The sequence below is a fragment of the Chamaea fasciata genome, unplaced genomic scaffold, assembly GCF_029207755.1.
Source record: "Chamaea fasciata isolate MVZ Bird 193981 ecotype frontalis unplaced genomic scaffold, bChaFas1.0.hap1 SCAF_6, whole genome shotgun sequence".
In the NCBI taxonomy this organism is placed as follows: Eukaryota; Metazoa; Chordata; class Aves; order Passeriformes; family Sylviidae; genus Chamaea; species Chamaea fasciata.
This window is the reverse complement of record NW_027094091.1, coordinates 1,549,467-1,567,912: the sequence shown is the minus strand read 5'-3', so window position 1 is coordinate 1,567,912 and position 18,446 is coordinate 1,549,467. Positions and strand designations below refer to the sequence as shown.

Here is an 18,446-nt window from a genome sequence, read left to right as displayed (position 1 = left end):
CCCAGGGGTCACCAGATGTCCCCAGATGTTCCCAGATGTCCCCAAGGGTGGGAATTCCAAGGCCACGGAAGGAAACGTCGGAGCACAAAAGGAGTTTGGTGACCGCGGTGGTTTATTCACCAATTTAAAAAAAAAAAAAAATTTAAAAAAGAGATTTTTCCCGATTTTAGGAAAGGGGGATCCGGTTTTATGGAAGGGGGATCCAAAGTTGGGAAAGGGGGATCCGGATTTAGGAAAGGGGGGATCCGGATTTAGGAAAGGGGGTTCCAATTTTGGGAAAAGGGGATCCGGATTTAGGAAAGGGGGATCTGAATTTAGGAATGGGGGGATCCGGTTTTAGGGAAGGGGGATCTGAATTTAGGAGAGGGGGTTCCGGTTTTATGGAAGGGGGATCCAAATTTGGGAAAGGGGGATCCGGATTTAGGAAAGGGGGATCCGGATTTAGGAAAGGGGGATCCAATTTCAGGAAAGGGGGATCCATATTTAGGAAAGAAGGATTTGGTTTTAGGAAAGGTGGATCCGATTTTAGGAAAGGGGGATCTGGATTTAGGGAAGGGGGATCCATATTTAGGAAAAGGGGATCCAGTTTTAGGAGAGGGCATCTGGTTTAGGAAAGGGGGATCCAGATTTGGGAAAGGGCGATCCAATTTTAGGAAAGGGGGATCCAGTTTAAGGAAAGGAGGACCCAATCTTAGGAGAGAGGGATCTGATTTTAGGGAAGGAGGATCCAGTTGCAGGAAAGGGGGATCCGATTTTAGGGAAGGGGGATCTGGGGGGAGTTCGGGGTCACAGGGCCGTGCCCTGCTGGGGCCCTTTGCCCTCGCGCGGGTAGAACTCGGCCAGGATATTTTCGGGGATTCGTTTCAGGAGCTGCTTGGGGAAGATCCTCAGGAGCTGCCAGCCGATGTCCAGGGACTCAAAAACGCTCCTGTTCTCGTAGGGACCTGTCCAAAGTGGGGATGAAAGGAATTTAATTGGGAAATTAATTGAATAATTTAATCGAGAAATTATTTAATTCAGGAATTTAATTTATTTTCTGTTAGAAAGCAGCAGAAATCAAAAAAGGAATTTTATTTAAAATTCGTTCAGCCCTTTAAGGCGTTGACTGACCTCTCCCATGGGCTGAGTGAGAAAAAAGAAAAACAACACCCGTTGTTGTGAGGAAAAATAATATTGTTTACGCAGAGTCGTTTTGAGGAAAAAAAAACCCAAAAAACTGTTAAAAAGTTTCCCTTGGGAAAAAAAATAAAAAATAAACAAACCTGTTAAAAGATTTTCCTTAGGAAAAAAAAAACTATTAAAAAATCCCTTAGAAAAAGAAAAAACTGTTAAAAATTTTTCCTTAGGAAAAAAAAAAAACTGGTAAAAAAATTTCCTTTAGAAAAAGAAAAAACTGTTCAAACTTTTCCCTTTAGAAAAAACGTTCAAAAGTTTCCCTTTGAAAAAAAAAAACCACCAAAACACAATAAAGAACAAACCTGTTGAAATTTTCCCTTAGGAAAAAAAAAAAAAAACTGTTAGAAAGTTTGCTCTGGAAAAGAAAACTGTTAAAAATTTTTCTCTTAGAAAAAAAATCGATTAAAAAGTTTCCCTTAAAAAAAAAAAGTTAAATATTTTCCCTTAGGAGAAAGAAAAAAAACTGTTAAAAAATTTCTCTTAGGAAAAAAAAAAGTTTAAAAGTTTCCCCTTTGGAAAAAAAAAAAAAAACCCAAACGGTTAAAAAGTTTCAAAATGTTGTTTACACAAAATTGTTTTGAGAAAAAAACCCCAAAAAACTGTTAAAAAGTTTCCCATAGAAAAAAAAAATTGTTAAAAAATTTTCCCTTAGAAAAAACCCAAACTGTTAAAAATTTGTCCCTTGGGAAAAAAAACCTGTTAAAAATTTTCCCTTAAAAAAAAAAACCTGTTATAAGTTTCCCTCAGAAAAAAAAGAATTAAAATTTTCCCTTAGAAAAAAAAAAGTTTAAAATTTTCCCTTAAAAAAAATTCCTGTTAAAAAGTTTCCCTTAGATTAAAAAAAAAAACTTTAAAAAATTTTCCCCTAGAAAAAAACCTGTTAAAAACTTTCCCTTCTAAAGAAAAAAAAAAAACCTGTCGAAAAGTTTCCCTTTGGAAAAAAAAAAAATGTTAAAAACGTTTCAAAATATCGTTTGCGCAAAATTCTTTTGAGAAAAAAAACCCCAAAACAAACAAAAAACTGTTTAAAAATTTCCTTTAGGAAAAAAAAAGTTTAAAAACTTCCATTAGGAAAAACAAAACAAAACAAAAACCCTGTCAAAAAGTTTCTCTTAGGAAAAAAAAAAAGAAATTTTAGAGTTCTCCCAGATCCCAAATTCCCGATTTCTGGGGTCCCAAACTCACCCTGGGAGATGAAATTTTGGGATTCCTCTCCCAGATCTCAAATTCCCGTTTTTCCAGCCCCAAACTCACTCTGGGAGACGAAATTTTGGGATTCCTCTCCCAGATCTCAAATTCCCGATTTTCCAGCCCCAGACTCACCCTGGGAGACGAAATTTTGGGATTCCTCTCCCAGATCCCAAATTCCCGATTTTGCGGCCCCGGACTCACCCTGGGAGACGAAATTTTGGGATTCCTCTCCCAGATCCCAAATTCCCGATTTTGCGGCCCCAAACTCACTCTGGGAGATGAAATTTTGGGATTCCTCTCCCAGATCCCAAATTCCCGATTTTGCGGCCCCAAACTCACTCTGGGAGACGAAATTTTGGGATTCCTCTCCCAGATCCCAAATTCCCGATTTTGCGGCCCCAAACTCACTCTGGGAGATGAAATTTTGGGATTCCTCTCCCAGATCCCAAATTCCCGATTTTGCGGCCCCAAACTCACCCTGGGAGACGAAATTTTGGGATTCCTCTCCCAGATCTCAAATTCCCGATTTTCCAGCCCCAGACTCACCCTGGGAGACGAAATTTTGGGATTCCTCTCCCAGATCCCAAATTCCCGATTTTGCGGCCCCGGACTCACCCTGGGAGATGAAATTCTTCTCGAACTTGTGCAGGAACTCGAGGTAGAGCAGGTCGTCCGCGGACAGGGCCTCCTCTCCCACCACGGCCTTCATGGCCTGCACGTCCTTCCCGATGGCGTAACAGGCGTACTGCGGGAATTCCGGGAATTCCCAGGGGTGGAGAGTGGGGTCAGGGAAAATCCCAGGAATTCCAGGGATGGAGAGGAACGGGAAATGACACCACAGCCCCGGCCAGGGTCACCAAAGGTCACATCCCACCAGCGCAGGTGGATCCAAGGCCAGCCCAAGCTGGACAAGGATCACAAAACTGGGAATTCCGGCCCAGCCAGGAATTCCTGCCCAATATTCCACAAAAAATCTTCCCCTTTTTCCATTCCCTGTGTCCTGTCCCTCCAGGCCTTGGCCCCAGCCCCTCTCCAGCTCTCCTGGAGCCCCTTTGGGCACTCTGAGCATTCCCGGGATTTTTCCCTTCTCCAGATGAACGTTCCCAGCTCTCCCATCATCCCTGACCTCATCCCCTCATTCCCAAACTCTGACTTTTTTTGGGGGTGGGAATGATCCTTTTCAAGGATAATACAGTCATGGATGAATTTATGGATTTCTGGATGGATTCCCTGGATTCTTCCCTTCTCCAGGGGAACATTCCCAGCTCTCCCAGAGCAAAAGAGCTCCAGAATCTTGGAATGGTTTGGGTTTGGAAAAGACCTTAAATCCCATCCCATTCCACCCCATCCATGGTCAGGGACACCTCCCACCGTCCCAGGTGGATCCAACCTGGCCTTGGGCATTCCCAGGGATCCAGGGAAATCTGGGAATTCCAGCCCAGCCCCTGCCCACCCTCCCAGGCAGGAATTGCTAATTCCCAAGATCCCAGCCCAATGTCCCCTTTCCCAGTGGGAAGCTATTCCCTGTGTCCTGTCCCTCCAGGCCTTGGCCCCAGCCCCTCTCCAGCTCTCCTGGAGCCCCTTTGGGCACTCTGAGCATTCCCGGGATTTTTCCCTTCTCCAGATGAACGTTCCCAGCTCTCCCATCATCCCTGACCTCATCCCCTCATTCCCAAACTCTGACTTTTTTTGGGGGTGGGAATGATCCTTTTCAAGGATAATACAGTCATGGATGAATTTATGGATTTCTGGATGGATTCCCTGGATTCTTCCCTTCTCCAGGGGAACATTCCCAGCTCTCCCAGAGCAAAAGAGCTCCAGAATCTTGGAATGGTTTGGGTTTGGAAAAGACCTTAAATCCCATCCCATTCCACCCCATCCATGGTCAGGGACACCTCCCACCGTCCCAGGTGGATCCAACCTGGCCTTGGGCATTCCCAGGGATCCAGGGAAATCTGGGAATTCCAGCCCAGCCCCTGCCCACCCTCCCAGGCAGGAATTGCTAATTCCCAAGATCCCAGCCCAATGTCCCCTTTCCCAGTGGGAAGCTATTCCCTGTGTCCTGTCCCTCCAGGCCTTGGCCCCAGCCCCTCTCCAGCTCTCCTGGAGCCCCTTTGGGCACTCTGAGCATTCCCGGGATTTTTCCCTTCTCCAGGGGAACATTCCTCAGCTCCAGCCCTCGGAACATCTCCAGAACCTCCTCTGGAATCGCTCCTCACCCTCCCGAATTTGGGATCCGGGAGCTGGAGCAGCTCTGCAGGTGAGGCCTCACCTCATCCCTCCCCAGACAGGGGGACAGGACGACCCTGAAGTGACAAACCCCCGGGTGTCCCCAAGGCCTCACCAGCTGGTTGGACACGTCCCCGTGGTCCTTCCTGGTCATCCCCTCCCCGATGGCCGATTTCATCAGCCGGGACAGCGAGGGCAGGACGTTGATGGGCGGGTAAATCTGCGGGCGTGAGAGCGACCCCGAATGTCCGGCCAACCCCATCCCGGCGTTCCTGGGTGGGGTCCCGGCCCTGGTGGGTTCTGGAACCATCCATGGTCCCACCCTTGGAGGCGGGAAGGGGTTTGGGGACGCACCTGGCGGTTGTGGAGCTGCCGGTCCACGTAGATCTGGCCCTCGGTGATGAAACCCGTCAGGTCGGGGATGGGGTGGGTGATGTCTGGGGCGAGGGGACAAAAGGGTTTGTGAGACCCCAAAGCGGGGCCGGCAGCTCAGGGGGACACGGGACATTGATATTGTCACATCTGTGGGGTCACCGGGGCAGCGCTGACACCGCTGGGGTCAATAGGGTGGGTTTTGGGGTCACCTCCATTGTCCTGGATCTGGGGACACCAAATAGGAGGGGATGGGGTGGCTTGGATGGCCCAGAGAGGTTTTGGGGTCACCTCCATTGTCCTGGATCTGGGGACACCAAATGGGAGGGGATGGGGTGGCTTGGATGGCCCAGAGGGGTTTTGGGGTCACCTCCATTGTCCTGGAGCTGGGGACACCAAATAGGAGGGGATGGGGTGGGTGATGTCTGGGGTGGGGGGACAAAGACCCCAAAGCGGGGCCGGCAGCTCAGAGGGACACGGGACATTGTTATTGTCACATCTGTGGGGTCACCGGGGCAGCGCTGACACCGCTGGGGTCATTAGGGCGGGTTTTGGGGTTTGGGGTCACCTCTTGTCCTGGAGCCGAGGACCCCAGATGGGAGGTGATGGGTGGCATGGAGAGGTTTTGGGGTCACCTCACTGTCCTGGTGTAGGGGACCCCAAATGGGAGGGGATGGGGTGGGTGATGTCTGGGGGATAAAGGGGCTGGTGGGACCCCAAAGCGGGGCTGGCAGCTCAGAGGGACATGGGACATTGATATTGTCACATTTTTGGGGTCACCAGGGCAGCACAGCCCCATGGTGGAGGGTTTGGGGTCACCTCCCTTGTCCTGGACATGGGGACCCCAAATTGGAGATGTTAGGGGTGGCTCGGATGGCTCAGAGGGCTCTTGGCGTCACCCCCTTGGTGCCGGTGACCCCAAACGAGAGCAATTGAAGCGTTGCAGGTGACACGACGAACTCTCAGGCCCTAAACCACCCCAGCGGCTCCCCGAAAACGAGGTCACACCAAAACAATCTGGGGGTTCCCCAACCCCGCCATTTCCCGGGGCGGGGAAATCCCGATCTCCCGGCGTTATTCCCGCTTTTCCCGGCCCCCGCTGACCGTCGTTGGGCATGGTGAGGATGGGGATCTGGGTGATGGAGCCGTTCCTGCCCTCCACGCGCCCGGCGCGCTCGTAGATGGTGGCCAGGTCGGTGTACATGTAACCGGGGAAGCCGCGCCGGCCCGGAACCTCCTCCCGGGCCGCCGACACCTGCCCGGTTTAAAGAGGGGTCAGGGCGCCCCAAAAAACACCCCAAAAATCGTGGGAGGAAAGAGGGGCACGAGCAGCCAAAAATCCCGGGTGGGATGGGTGTCCCAAAACCCCCCAAAAAACCTGGGAACCCCACCCCAGGCACCCCAAAGCCCATGGAAACCCCAGGTGTGATGAGAATCCTCAACGCCCCGGACACCCCAAAACACCCCGGGCACCTCAAAGAACACCCCAAAAACCACGGGAGGAACGAGGGACACGAGCACCCAAATATCCCAGGTGTGCTGGGCGTCCCGAACACCCCAAAAAACGTGAGAACCCCACCCCAGACACCCCAAAAACCACGAGAGGCATGAGGGACACGAGCACCTGAAAACCCCCAGGTGTGCTGGGTGCTCCAAACACCTCCAAAACCATGGAAACCTCAGATGTGATGGGAATCCTGAGCACCCCGGACACCCCAAACACCCCAAAACCCCCAAACTCCCCAAGAACCACGGGACCCCCAGGGGTCCTTGTCACCCTGAGCACCTCAGGCACCCCCAAAGTCCCCAAGAACCCTGAGAGCCCCATCTGTTCTTGTCACCCTGAACATCCCAAAGCCCCCAAGGACCCCCAGCTGTCCCTGTCACCCTGAGTACCCCAGGGTGTCCCTGGGCTGTCCCTGTCACCCCGGGGTGATGCCGAGATGTCCCTGTCACCCCAGGGGGACCCCGGGCTGTCCCTGTCACCCCGGGGTGATCCCCAGATGTCCCTGCCACCCCGAGCACTCCGGGGTGACCCTGGGCTGTCCCTGTCACCCTGAGCACCCCAAGCCCCCCCAGCTGTCCTTGTCACCCCGGGGTGACCGCGGGCTGTCCCTGTCACCCCAAGCACCCCAGGGTGTCCCTGGGCTGTCCCAGTCACCCCGGGGTGATCCCCAGCTGTCCCTGTCACCCCGGGGTGACCCTGGGCTGTCCCTGTCACCCTGGTCACCCCAAGCACCCCCAGCTGTCCCTGTCACCCCGGGGTGAACGCGGGCTGTCCCTGTCACCCTGAGCACCCCAAGCCCCCCCAGCTGTCCCTGTCACCCCGGGGTGCCCCTGGGCTGTCCCTGTCACCCTGAGCACCCCAAGCACCCCCAGCTGTCCCTGTCACCTCGGGGTGACCCTGGGCTGTCCCTGTCACCCTGAGCACCCCAAGCACCCCCAGCCGTCCCTGTCACCCCGGGGTGACCCCAGGCTGTCCCTGTCACCCCGGGGTGACCCGGGGCTGACCTCCCGGAGCGCCTCGGCGTAGGAGCTCATGTCGGTCAGGATGACCAGCACGTGCTTCTCGCACTGGTACGCCAGGAACTCGGCCGTGGTCAGCGCCAGCCGCGGCGTGATGATCCTCTCGATCCTGGGAGACACCCCCAATTAGCCTGATTAGCCTAATTAACCACCCCCCCCTCCTCCCCGAGTTTTGGGGTCCCCAGGAAGGGCAGGGGGAGCCAGGAGAGAGCCCCCAAAAAGTGATCCGGGTGGGATTGGGATGGGAGGGTCCTAGAGGGAGGAGAGGGAGAGGGAGGAAAGGGAAAGAGAGAGCAAAAGAAAGGGAGAGGGAGAGGAAGGAAAGGGAGAAGAGAGAAGGAGAAGGCAAATGGAGGAGAAAAGGAGGAGAGAGAAGAAAGAAGGAGGGAAAAGAGGGAGAGAGGAAAGGTAAAGGAAAGTGGAGGAAAACGGAGGAGAAAAGGAGGGAGAAGAGAGAAGGAGGAGGAAAAGGAAAATGAAGGAAAATAGAGGAGGAAAGAAAGAACAAAGGAAAAAGGAAAAGAGGAGGAGGAGGAGAGGGAGGGGGAAGGAAAAGGAGGGAGGAAAAAAATGAGGGAGGGAGGAAAGGAAAAGGAAAATGGAGGAAAACGGACAAGAAAAGAAAGAGAACGAAGGAAAAAGGAAAAAGGAGGAGGAGGGAGAAAGGAAAGGAAAAGAAGGAAGGAAAAGAATAAGAAAGGAAGTAAGAAGGAAATATAATAAAGGAATATAATATATTAATAAAATATAATAAAGGAATATAATAAAGGAATATGAAGGAAAATGGAGGGAAAAAAAGGAAAAAGGAGGAGGAGGGAGATGGAAAAGGGAGAAGGAGAAAAAGAGAAAGAAGAAGAAGAAAGGAAAAAATAAGAGAGGGGGGAGAAGGAGGAGGAAGGAGAAAGGAAAAGGAGAAGGAAAACGAGAGAAGGAAGAGGAAGGAGGAAGAAAGAGGGAAGAAAAAGGAGGAGAAAGAAGAAGGGAAAATGAGGGGGGAGGAGGGAGAAGGAAGAATGAGGAGAAAAAAAAAGAGAGACAAAAGGAGAAAGGAGGAGGGAGGAGGAAAAAAGGAGAAAGAAAAAGGAGAATGAGAGAGGAAAGAGGAGGAGGAAGAAAAAGGAGGCAAAAGAAGGAGAAAGAAGGAGGAGGAGGATGGAGAAGGAGGAGTGAGGAAAAAAGTGGGAGACAAAAGGAGAAAGGAGGAGGAGGAGAGAGAAGGAGAAGGAAAAAAGGAGAAGGAAAAAAGGAGAAGGAAAAAAGGAGAAGGAAAAAAGGAGAAGGAAAAAAGGAGAAGGAAAAAAGGAGAAGGAAAAAAGGAGAAGGAAAAGAGGAGAAGGAAAAGAGGAGAAGGAAAAAAGGTGGAGAACGAGAGAGGGAAAAGGAGGAGGAAGAAAAAGGAGGCAAAAAAGGAGCAAAAAGAGGAGGAGGGAGAAGGAAGAGAAAGGAGAAGGAAAAGGAGAAAGGAGAAGGAAAAAAGGAGAAGGAAAATGAGAGGGAAGAGGAGAAGGAAAAATGAGGCGAAAGAAGGAGAAAGAGGAGGAGGAGGGAGAAGGAAAAGAAGAAGGGAGGAGGAGGAGGAGGAGGAGGAGGAGGAGGAGGCAGGGCTGCTCCTCACGTGGGGTCGTTGGCCAGGTTGAGGAAGAGGCACACGTTCTCCATGGAGCCGTTCTGCTCAAAGTCCGACTTGAAGAACCGCGCAGTCTCCATGTTCACCTGCTCGGCGGGCGGGACACGTGGTCAGGGGACACGGGGACAGGGCGGTTCTGGGGTCACCCGGGTTGTCCCATCGCGTTCCCCACTCACCCCCATGGCGGCGAAGACGATGGCGAAGTTGTCCTCGTGGTAATCCACCACGTCCTTGGATTTCTTCACCAGCCCGGCCTGGCGGCAGATCTGAGCGGCGATCTGAGCGAGGGGACAGGGACGGGGACAGGGGTGGCAGCAGGGACACCCCAGAGCGGCCATGGCCCCCCTGGGACCGGGACAGGGCCCCACGGGTCGGGGGCCAGCGGGGTGTCCCCTCTTTGCTGTGTCCAGCTTGGCCTGTGGTCACTCCTGAGTGGTCAGCGCTGGTTTCCATCCCATCCCAATCCTATCCTGTTCCAATCCCAAACCCATCCCAATCTCATCCCAACCCCATCCCAATCCGATCTCAATCCCAAACCATCCCATCCCATTATCACGTCATGTCCCATTTCAATCCAATCCCAATCCCATCCAAATCCCAATCTCAATCGCATCCCAATCCCAAACCCATCCCACCCAATCCAATTCCATCCCAATCCCATCCCTTCTCATCCCAATTCCATCCCAATCCCAGTCCCATCCCACCCCAATCCCAAACCCATCCCATCTCAATCCCGTCCAAATCCCAATCCCTCTCCCAAATCCCATCCCACCCAATCCAATCCAATCCCATCCCAGTCCCAAACCCATCCCCATCCCAATCCCAATTCCAAACCTATCCAATCCCTTCCCATCCCAATCCCAATTCCATCCCAATCCCAATCCCATCCCTTCTCATCCCAATTCCATCCCCATCTCCATCCCAATCCCAATCCCAATCCCATCCCAATCCCAAACCTATCCAATCCCTTCCCATCCCAATCCCAATTCCATCCCAATCCCATCCCAATCCCACTCCAGAATTCCCAGCCCCTCCCGCTCTGTTCCCTCTGTCACAGCCACACCCGTGGGGACATCAGAAACAGCTGGAACTCCCCAACCCTTGGATTTGGGGATCCCAGATCCTGCCCCACACACCGCACAGGGATCGCTGCGCCAGCGGGGAAACTGAGGCACGAGCCGCCGGCAGCTTCCCGCCACCGGGAGAGAGGATCCCACCTTCCCAAAGCCCTCCATCCTCCTCCTCTTCCCACAATCCCACCTCGTTGTGGGGCAGCCCGGCGGCCGAGAAGATGGGGATCTTCTGTCCGCGGGCGATGCTGTTCATGACGTCGATGGGAGAGATCCCGGTCTGGATCATCTCCTCGGGATAGATGCGCCCGTGGGGGTTGATGGGTTGGCCTGGAGCGGGAAAAGGAGGAATCATGGGATAGTTGGGGTTGGGAGGGGACATCCAGGATGGATGGATGATGGATGGATGATGGATGGATGATGGATGGATGGGTGATGAATGGATGGATGATGGATGGATGGTGGATGATGGATGGGAGATGGATGATGGATGGATTGATGGATGGATTGATGGATGGGTGATGGATGGAGGGATGACGGATGGAGGGATGACGGATGGATGATGGATGTGGATAAGGGATGGAGGGCTGTGGTGACACCACCAGCCCGCTGTGGCCATCAGGACACGGTGTCACCCCCATTTCCAGGCCCTCCCCAAGCCCCTCCCACAACCCCACCCAGCCGGAGCCATCACCGTTGATGTCCAGGAAGTCCTCGGCCATCACCGGGGGGCCGCTGTCGATGGGTTTGGCGGAGCCGTTGAACACCCGGCCTGCGGGGACAGAGGGACTGTCCCTACCTGAGGCCACCAACCAGGGGTGGCACCTGCCGGTCCCGTGGCCCTGGGGCACGGTCCCCATCCTGGGACACCCCACCCACCCCCAGAGGGGACACAGGGACCGGGGTGCTGTGGGGCAGGAAGTGTCACCTGTGGGCGGGGTGACACCGCAGCCCCTGCGGCAGGAAGATGCCAGCACGTGGGGACAAGAGCCACACGTCCCCTCCGTGTGCCCAGCCACCTTCGTCACCCTGTCCCCATCCCCAGCCACTTCCATCACCCTGTGCCTGTGTCCCCATGTCCCCATCACCTCCCCCTTGGGTTCTCTCAACTCCTGGGCAGGGGATGGCACCGAGACCCTCAAACAGGCACAGGGGACTTTGTCCCCATCACCCCGTCCCTGTGTCCCCATGTCCCCGTCACCCTGTCCCCATCCCCAGCCACTTCCATCTCCCTGTCCCCGTGTCCCCATGTCCCCAGCCGCCCTCATCACCTCTGCCTTGGGGTCCTCGGTTCCCAGGCAGGGGGTTGACACCGAGACCCCCATACAGGGGTGGGAGACCTTGTCCCCATCACCCTGTCCTTGTGTCCCCATGTCCCCAGTCACCTCTATCAGCCTGTCCCCAAGTCCCCAGCCACTTCCATCACCCTGTCCCCACGTCCCTATCGCCCTGTCCCATGTCACCATCACCCCCATCACTCTGTCCCCGTGTCCCCATGTCCCCAGTCACTTCCATCACCCTGTCTCTGTGTCCCCTTGTCCCCATGTCCCCATCACCCCCATCACTCTGTCCCCGTGTCCCCATGTCCCCAGTCACTTCCATCACCCTGTCTCTGTGTCCCCTTGTCCCCATGTCCCCATCACCCCCATCACTCTGTCCCCATGTCCCCATGTCCCCAGCCACTTCCATCACCCTATCTCTGTGTCCCCTTGTCCCCATGTCCTCATCACCCCCATCACTCTGTCCCTGTGTCCCCATCACCCCGTCCCCGTGTCCCCGTGTCCCCAGCCACTTCCATCACCCTGTCTCTGTGTCCCCTTGTCCCCATGTCCCCATCACCTCCCCCTCGAGGTCCCTCGACTCCTGGGCAGGGGATGGCACCGAGACCCCCATACAGGCACAGGGGACAGGAAATTTGTCCCCATCCCCGTGTCCCTCCCGCAGTCCCCAGCTCGTGGCTGAGCGGGGTGCCACCAACCCCCTCCCCAAAGCCGTCCCCGGGGAGGTGACACGGCCTCGCCGCTCCCTCTCAGCCTCATCGACCGCCTGGGAGAGGCGCGGTGGCATCGATCGACCGGCGACAAAGGCACGCTTCCCCGAGCTCCCCCTCCGCGGGGACACGGGGACACGTCAGCCGTGTCACAGCGCATCAGGGTGATGGCAGCGCCGAGCGCCGAGCGCGAAAGGTCAGCGGCCACCGCAGCGGCGACTCCCGGGGGACACCGAGAGCGGGGGGGGACTCCCCCCGCCCGCCCGTTGCGCTGCCCTTTGAGGGACCGGGACGGGATGGCGGGGGACAAACGGTCACCGAAGGGACAGGGCCACCCCCGCGGCCAGACCCAGAGTGACCCCCGCGGGGTCTGGGGAGGGGGGTTGGGGGGCAGGGGGGGATCTCAGCTGGAGCCCAGAGTGGTTGTGGGGGGAAAGGGACATGAAGTCCCGTGGGTGTCACCTCCCTGCCGTGGGGACACCTTGCGCTGTCCCAGGTGGCTTCAAGAGGTGTCCAGGCTGGCCTGGGACACTGTCGGGGGGGGGGGGGTGACACCGGCAGGGGTGGGGTGACACCCCCGGGAATGGGGTGACACTGTCAGGGGTGGGGTGGCACCTCCTGGGATGGGGTGACTCTGCTAGGGGGGGGGTGACACCGCCAGGGGTGGGGTGACACTGTCAGGGATGGGGTGACACCGCCAGGGATAGGGTGACACCTCCGGGGATGCGATGAAACCTCGGGGATGGGATGTCACTTCCAGGGATGGGGTGACACCATCAGGGATAGGGTGACACTGTTAGGGGCGGGGTGACACCTCGGGGGATGAGGTGACACCTCCAGGACTGCGGGGACGTTTTCAGGGATGCGGTGACACCTCCGGGGATGGGTGGCATTGCCAGAGATAGGGTGACATTTCCGGGGAAGGGGTGACACCGCCAGGGGTGGGGTGACATCGCGAGGAATGCAGTGACACTTCCAGGAATGCGGTGACACCACTAGGGATGGGGTGACACCGTCAGGAATGGGGTGACATTGTCAGGGAGGGGGTGACACCGTCAAGGATGGGGTGACACCGCCAGGAATGGGGTGACACCTTCAAGGATGAGGTGACACCACCAGGAATGCGGTGACACCACCAGGAATGGGGTGACACCGCCAGGAATGGGGTGACACCGCCAGGGATGAGGTGACACTGCCAGGGATGCGGTGACACCGCCAGGGATGCGGTGACACTCTCAAGGATGAGGTGACACTACCAGGGATGCGGTGACACCGCCAGGGATGCGGTGACACCGCCAGGGATGAGGTGACACCACCAGGAATGCGGTGACACCGCCAGGAATGGGGTGACACCGCCAGGGATGGGGTGACACCGCCAGGGATGGGGTGACACCGCCAGGGATGGGGTGACGCTTTCAAGGATGAAGTGACACCACCAGGAATGCGGTGACACCGCCAGGCATGCGGTGACAGCCCGCGGGGAGCGCTCCCCCTCTCCCTCAGGTGACCGCCACCCCTCGGAGGTGACCCGGGGACATCCCCAACCCCACAACCCGAACCCCCCCAAAACCCCCCAAAAAACCTCCCGGGGCCACCCGGCGCTCACCCAGCATATCCTCGGACACCGGCGTGCGCAGGATGTCCCCCGTGAACTCGCACGTTGTCGCCTTGGCATCGATGCCGGACGTGCCCTCGAACACCTGCGCCGTGCCCGGGGGGCGGGCAATTAACGCCGCTTAATTAACCCTGACCCTCCCTCACCCCAAACCACCACCCGGGGGGAGGGGACATAAAAGAGGGGACAGGGGGTTAAAAAAAAAAAAACCAAACCCTCTCGAGGGGCTTTGGGGAGAAGTTCCTCACCCACGGGGGAATCCTTTTGATCGGGATAATATTTGGTTAATTAATCGCCGGCGTTAATTAACCCCCGGCTGGCCGCTTTAATTAGAGCCGGGTGGGACAAGAGGGGGTCGGTGACAAGTGACGCTCCGAGTCCCCCCCTCCCCCCCCCCCCAGGTGGGGCTGCGGGTCACCCCCGACAACGCCGAGGCTGCAAAAATCCTCGGATTTGGGGTTTTTTCCTCCTTTCATCCCTTTTCCTCCCGCTTTTTCCCCCCGCCCGGCTCCCTAATGGGATTAAAAGGGCGTCCCCCCCGGCGCAGGTGGCGATTTGGGGCCAGCTGCGCCAGTTAGGGCGAGGTTTTGGGGGGGGTCCGGGCTAATTAGGAGGGATTTTTGGGGGTCCGGGTTAATTAGGAGGGATTTTTGGAGGTGTCCGGGCTAATTAGGAGGGATTTTTGGGGGTGTCCGGGCTAATTAGGAGAGATTTTTGGGGGTCTGGGTTAATTAGGTGGGATTTTCTTGGGCATCAGGGTTAATAAGGAGGGATTTTTTGGGGGGTCCGGGTTAATTTGGTGGGATTTTGGGGGGTCCGGGTTAATTAGGAGGGATTTTTGGGGGTGTCCGGGCTAATTAGGAGGGATTTTGGGGGGGGGTCCGGGTTAATTAGGAGGGATTTTTGGGGGGGGGGTCCGGGTTAATTCGGAGAGATTTTTGGGGGATCCGGGTTAATTAGGAGCGATTTTGTGGGATCCGGGTTAATAAGGAAAGAATTTTTGGGCATCAGGGTTAATAAGGAGGGATTTTTGGGGGTGTCCGGGCTAATTAGGAGGGATTTTTGGGGGTCCGGGTTAACTCGGAGAGATTTTGGGGGGGGATCTTGGTTAATTAGGAGGAATTTTTTGGGGGATCAGGGTTAATTAAGAGGGATTTTAGGGGGTCCGGGCTAATTAGGAGTGATTTTTGGGGGGTCCGGGTTAATTAGGATGAATTTTAGCCCAAGGAGCCCCAGGGCTGGCGGGTTTGGGGACACCCCGGCAGCCGCCGATGTCCCCAAACAGGGCTGGTGGCTTTGCGGGGTGGTGGCAGCGCGGTCCTGGGATGGAGGAAAGGGAGGGGACAGTGCGGGGTGTGGGGTGAGGGGACATGGCCTGTCCCAGGACACCTCTGGCCACCCCGGGACACTGTCACCTCTCCCAGGACACCTCTGGCCACCCCGGGACACTGTCACCTCTCCCAGGACACTGTCCCCGGTCCCAGGACATCACTGACCACCCCGGGACACTGTCCTCTGTCCCAGGACGCCCCTGACCACCCCGGGACACTGTCCCCTATCCCAGGACACTGTCACCTGTCCCAGGACATCACTGACCACACCGGGACACTGTCCTCTGTCCCAGGACGCCCCTGACCACCCCGGGACACTGTCCCCTATCCCAGGACACTGTCACCTGTCCCAGGACATCACTGACCACACCGGGACACTGTCCCCTGTCCCAGGACACTGTCACCTCTCCCAGGACATCATTGACCACCCCGGGACACTGTCCCCTATCCCAGGACACTGTCACCTCTCCCAGGACACCCCTGACCACCCCAGGACACTGTCCCCTGTCCCAGGACACCCCTGACCACCCCGGGACACTGTCACCTGTCCCAGGACATCACTGACCACACCGGGACACTGTCCCCTATCCCAGGACACTGTCACCTCTCCCAGGACATCACTGACCACCCCAGGACACTGTCCCCTGTCCCAGGACACCCCTGACCACCCCGGGACACTGTCCCCTATCCCAGGACACTGTCACCTCTCCCAGGACATCATTGACCACCCCAGGACACTGTCCCCTATCCCAGGACACTGTCACCTCTCCCAGGACACCCCTGACCACCCCAGGACACTGTCCCCTGTCCCAGGACATCCCTGACCACCCCGGGACACTGTCACCTCTCCCAGGACACTGTCACCTCTCCCAGGACATCCCTGACCACCCCGGGACACTGTCCCCTATCCCAGGACACTGTCCCCTGTCCCAGGACACCCCTGACCACCCCAGGACACTGTCCCCTGTCCCAGGACACCAGCCCCGCCTCTTAGGAGCACGGGGACACGAGCCCGACAGCCGCCACTGGAGGGGGACAGAGCCCCGGGCCGCTCAGCGCCCACGTGTCCCCACGTCCCCATGTCCCCGTGCCCTCGTGTCCCCATATCCCTGTGTCCCCGTGTGCCCACCCCCCCGAGCCCCCCAGTCCCCGTGTCGCCGTGTCCCCGTGCCCCCCTCGTCCCCGTGTCCCCCACCTGGACGATGGCCTTGGCGCCCATCACCTCCAGCACCTGCCCGCTGCGGGTGGTGCCGTTGGGCAGAGTGAAGTTGACGATCTCGGCGTACTGGGCGAACTGCGGGGACAGCGACAACGCCACGTGGGGGTGGCGGTGTCCCCTCTGTCCCCTCAGCCCCTCCCTGTCCCCTCCCGGCCCTGCCTGACCCGCTGGCGCTGCCTCAGTTTCTCCCCCCCCCCCCCGTTGGTCCTGAAGGGGACAACCCTGAGGGGAGGGGACATCGGGCAGCAAAGCGGTGGCGGGAGGTGGCATTGTCACTGTCGCTGTCGCTGTCCCGTCCTGGAGCTGGCCCCGCTCCGTGCCTCAGTTTCCCGGGTGTCGAGGGGGGTTTTCCCGCTCCCAAGTAGGTGACAACAAACGTTGTCGCAGCCAGAGTCACCAGAATGTCACCAGCGCCGAGTGGCGCTCGTGGGGACACCGCACGGAGGGGACTTTGGTGTTGAGGGGACGCGTCCTGCTCTGAGGGGACAATGGCCAGTGTCGCTGCTGGCCAGCGCGCTCAGGGCTCTCCTCCTCTTCATCCTCATCCTCCTCATCCTCCTCATCATCCTCATCCTCCTCCTCCTCTTCATCCTCCTCTCCTTCTCCTCATCCTCCTCCTCCTCTACATCCTCCTCTCCTCCTCTTCATCCTCCTCCTCATCCACCTCATCTTCATCATCATCCTCATCCTTCTCCTCATCCTCCTCTTCCTCTTCATCCTCCTCATCTTCATCCTCCTCTCCTTCTCCTCATCCTCCTCCTCCTCCTCCTCCTCCTCTTCATCCTCCTCTCCTTCTCCTCATCCACCTCATCTTCATCCTCCTCCCCTTCATCCTCCTCTCCTCCACCTCATCTTCATCCTCCTCCTCCTCCTTCCCGGCTCCATCCCCGCGAACTTTGGCCTTTAATTCCTTTGGATAAAGGGCGGCGAAGCCGAGGGAGCGCCCTTAATTATTTCTTAATTAATTACTTAATGACAGCGGCCAAGGAAAGGCGACAGCGGGCGACAAAAGCCCTGCGGGGGTCACCCGGGTGGGCAGGGACAGGGAGGGGGACACCGAGGGGGGTGTGGGGTGGCCCCGCTCAGAGCAGGGACACTGCGGGCTTGGGGAGGGGACAGGCGACAAGGGACAGGCGACAAGGGACTGAGGTGGGGAAGGGGACAGGGGAAGGGGACAGGGGACAACGGACAGAGCTTGGGCAGGGGACAGGGGACAAGGGACAAAGCTGGGAAAGGGGACGGGGACAAGGGACAGAAGGGAAAGGGGACAAAGGATGAGGGACAGGGGACGGAGCTGGGAAAGGCGACAAGGGACAGAGCTTGAGCAGGGGGACACGGGACCCAGCTGGGAAAGGGGACAGGGGATGGGGAACAGGGGACAAGGGACAGAGCAGGGAAAGGGGACAGGGGACAAGGGACAGAGCAGGGAAAGGGGACAGGGGACAAGGGACAGGTGACAAGCGACAGAGCAGGGAAAGGGGACAGGGGATAAGGGACAGGTGACAAGGGACAGAGCAGGGAAAGGGGACAGGGGACAAGGGACAGAGCAGGGAAAGGACAGGTGACAAGGGACAGAGCAGGGAAAGGGGACAGGGAACAATGGACAGGTGACAAGGGACAGAGCAGGGAATGGGGACAGGGAACAATGGACAGGTGACAAGGGACAGAGCAGGGAAAGGGGACAGGGGACAAGGGACAGAGCAGGGAAAGGACAGGTGACAAGGGACAGAGCAGGGAAAGGGGACAGGGAACAATGGACAGGTGACAAGGGACAGAGCAGGGAAAGGGGACAGGGGACAAGGGACAGGTGACAAGCGACAGAGCTTGGGCAGAGGGAGGGACACGGGACATGGGGGACAGGGTGCCCGGACCGAGCGCACACACGTCGTCGTGTCCCCAATGTCCCCCGTGTCCCCGTGTCAGCGCACACGCCACCCGCGCGGCGACAAAGGGACATGGGGACACGGGACACGCCACCCGCGCGTGCAGGCGGGGACAGGGCTCAGCTGCCCAACGCGTCCAGAGGAGGGAGCTCGGACCCTGGAGAGGAGGGGACAGCCCGGGGGACAGGGGACAAGGGACCCGACAGGGAATGGGGAC

At 57.0% G+C, this 18,446-nt stretch overlaps 1 protein-coding gene across 1 annotated transcript in view; it reads right to left on the bottom strand.

The window, feature by feature from the left end:
• Positions 1-95: 95 nt before the first annotated feature.
• ATP6V1B1 (ATPase H+ transporting V1 subunit B1) overlaps positions 96-18,446 on the bottom strand; it is a 28,006-nt gene continuing 9,655 nt past the window's right edge. The window contains exons 3-14 of the mRNA XM_066185136.1: positions 16,323-16,421; positions 13,788-13,881; positions 10,886-10,963; positions 10,382-10,521; positions 9,298-9,399; positions 9,110-9,207; positions 7,480-7,603; positions 6,073-6,223; positions 4,951-5,033; positions 4,712-4,816; positions 2,983-3,112; positions 96-944 (exon numbers count right to left, since the gene is read on the bottom strand). Of these exons, the coding sequence (XP_066041233.1) occupies positions 787-944; positions 2,983-3,112; positions 4,712-4,816; positions 4,951-5,033; positions 6,073-6,223; positions 7,480-7,603; positions 9,110-9,207; positions 9,298-9,399; positions 10,382-10,521; positions 10,886-10,963; positions 13,788-13,881; positions 16,323-16,421 (1,362 nt within the window). The 3' untranslated portion in view covers positions 96-786. The remainder of the gene's footprint in view (positions 945-2,982; positions 3,113-4,711; positions 4,817-4,950; positions 5,034-6,072; positions 6,224-7,479; positions 7,604-9,109; positions 9,208-9,297; positions 9,400-10,381; positions 10,522-10,885; positions 10,964-13,787; positions 13,882-16,322; positions 16,422-18,446) is intronic.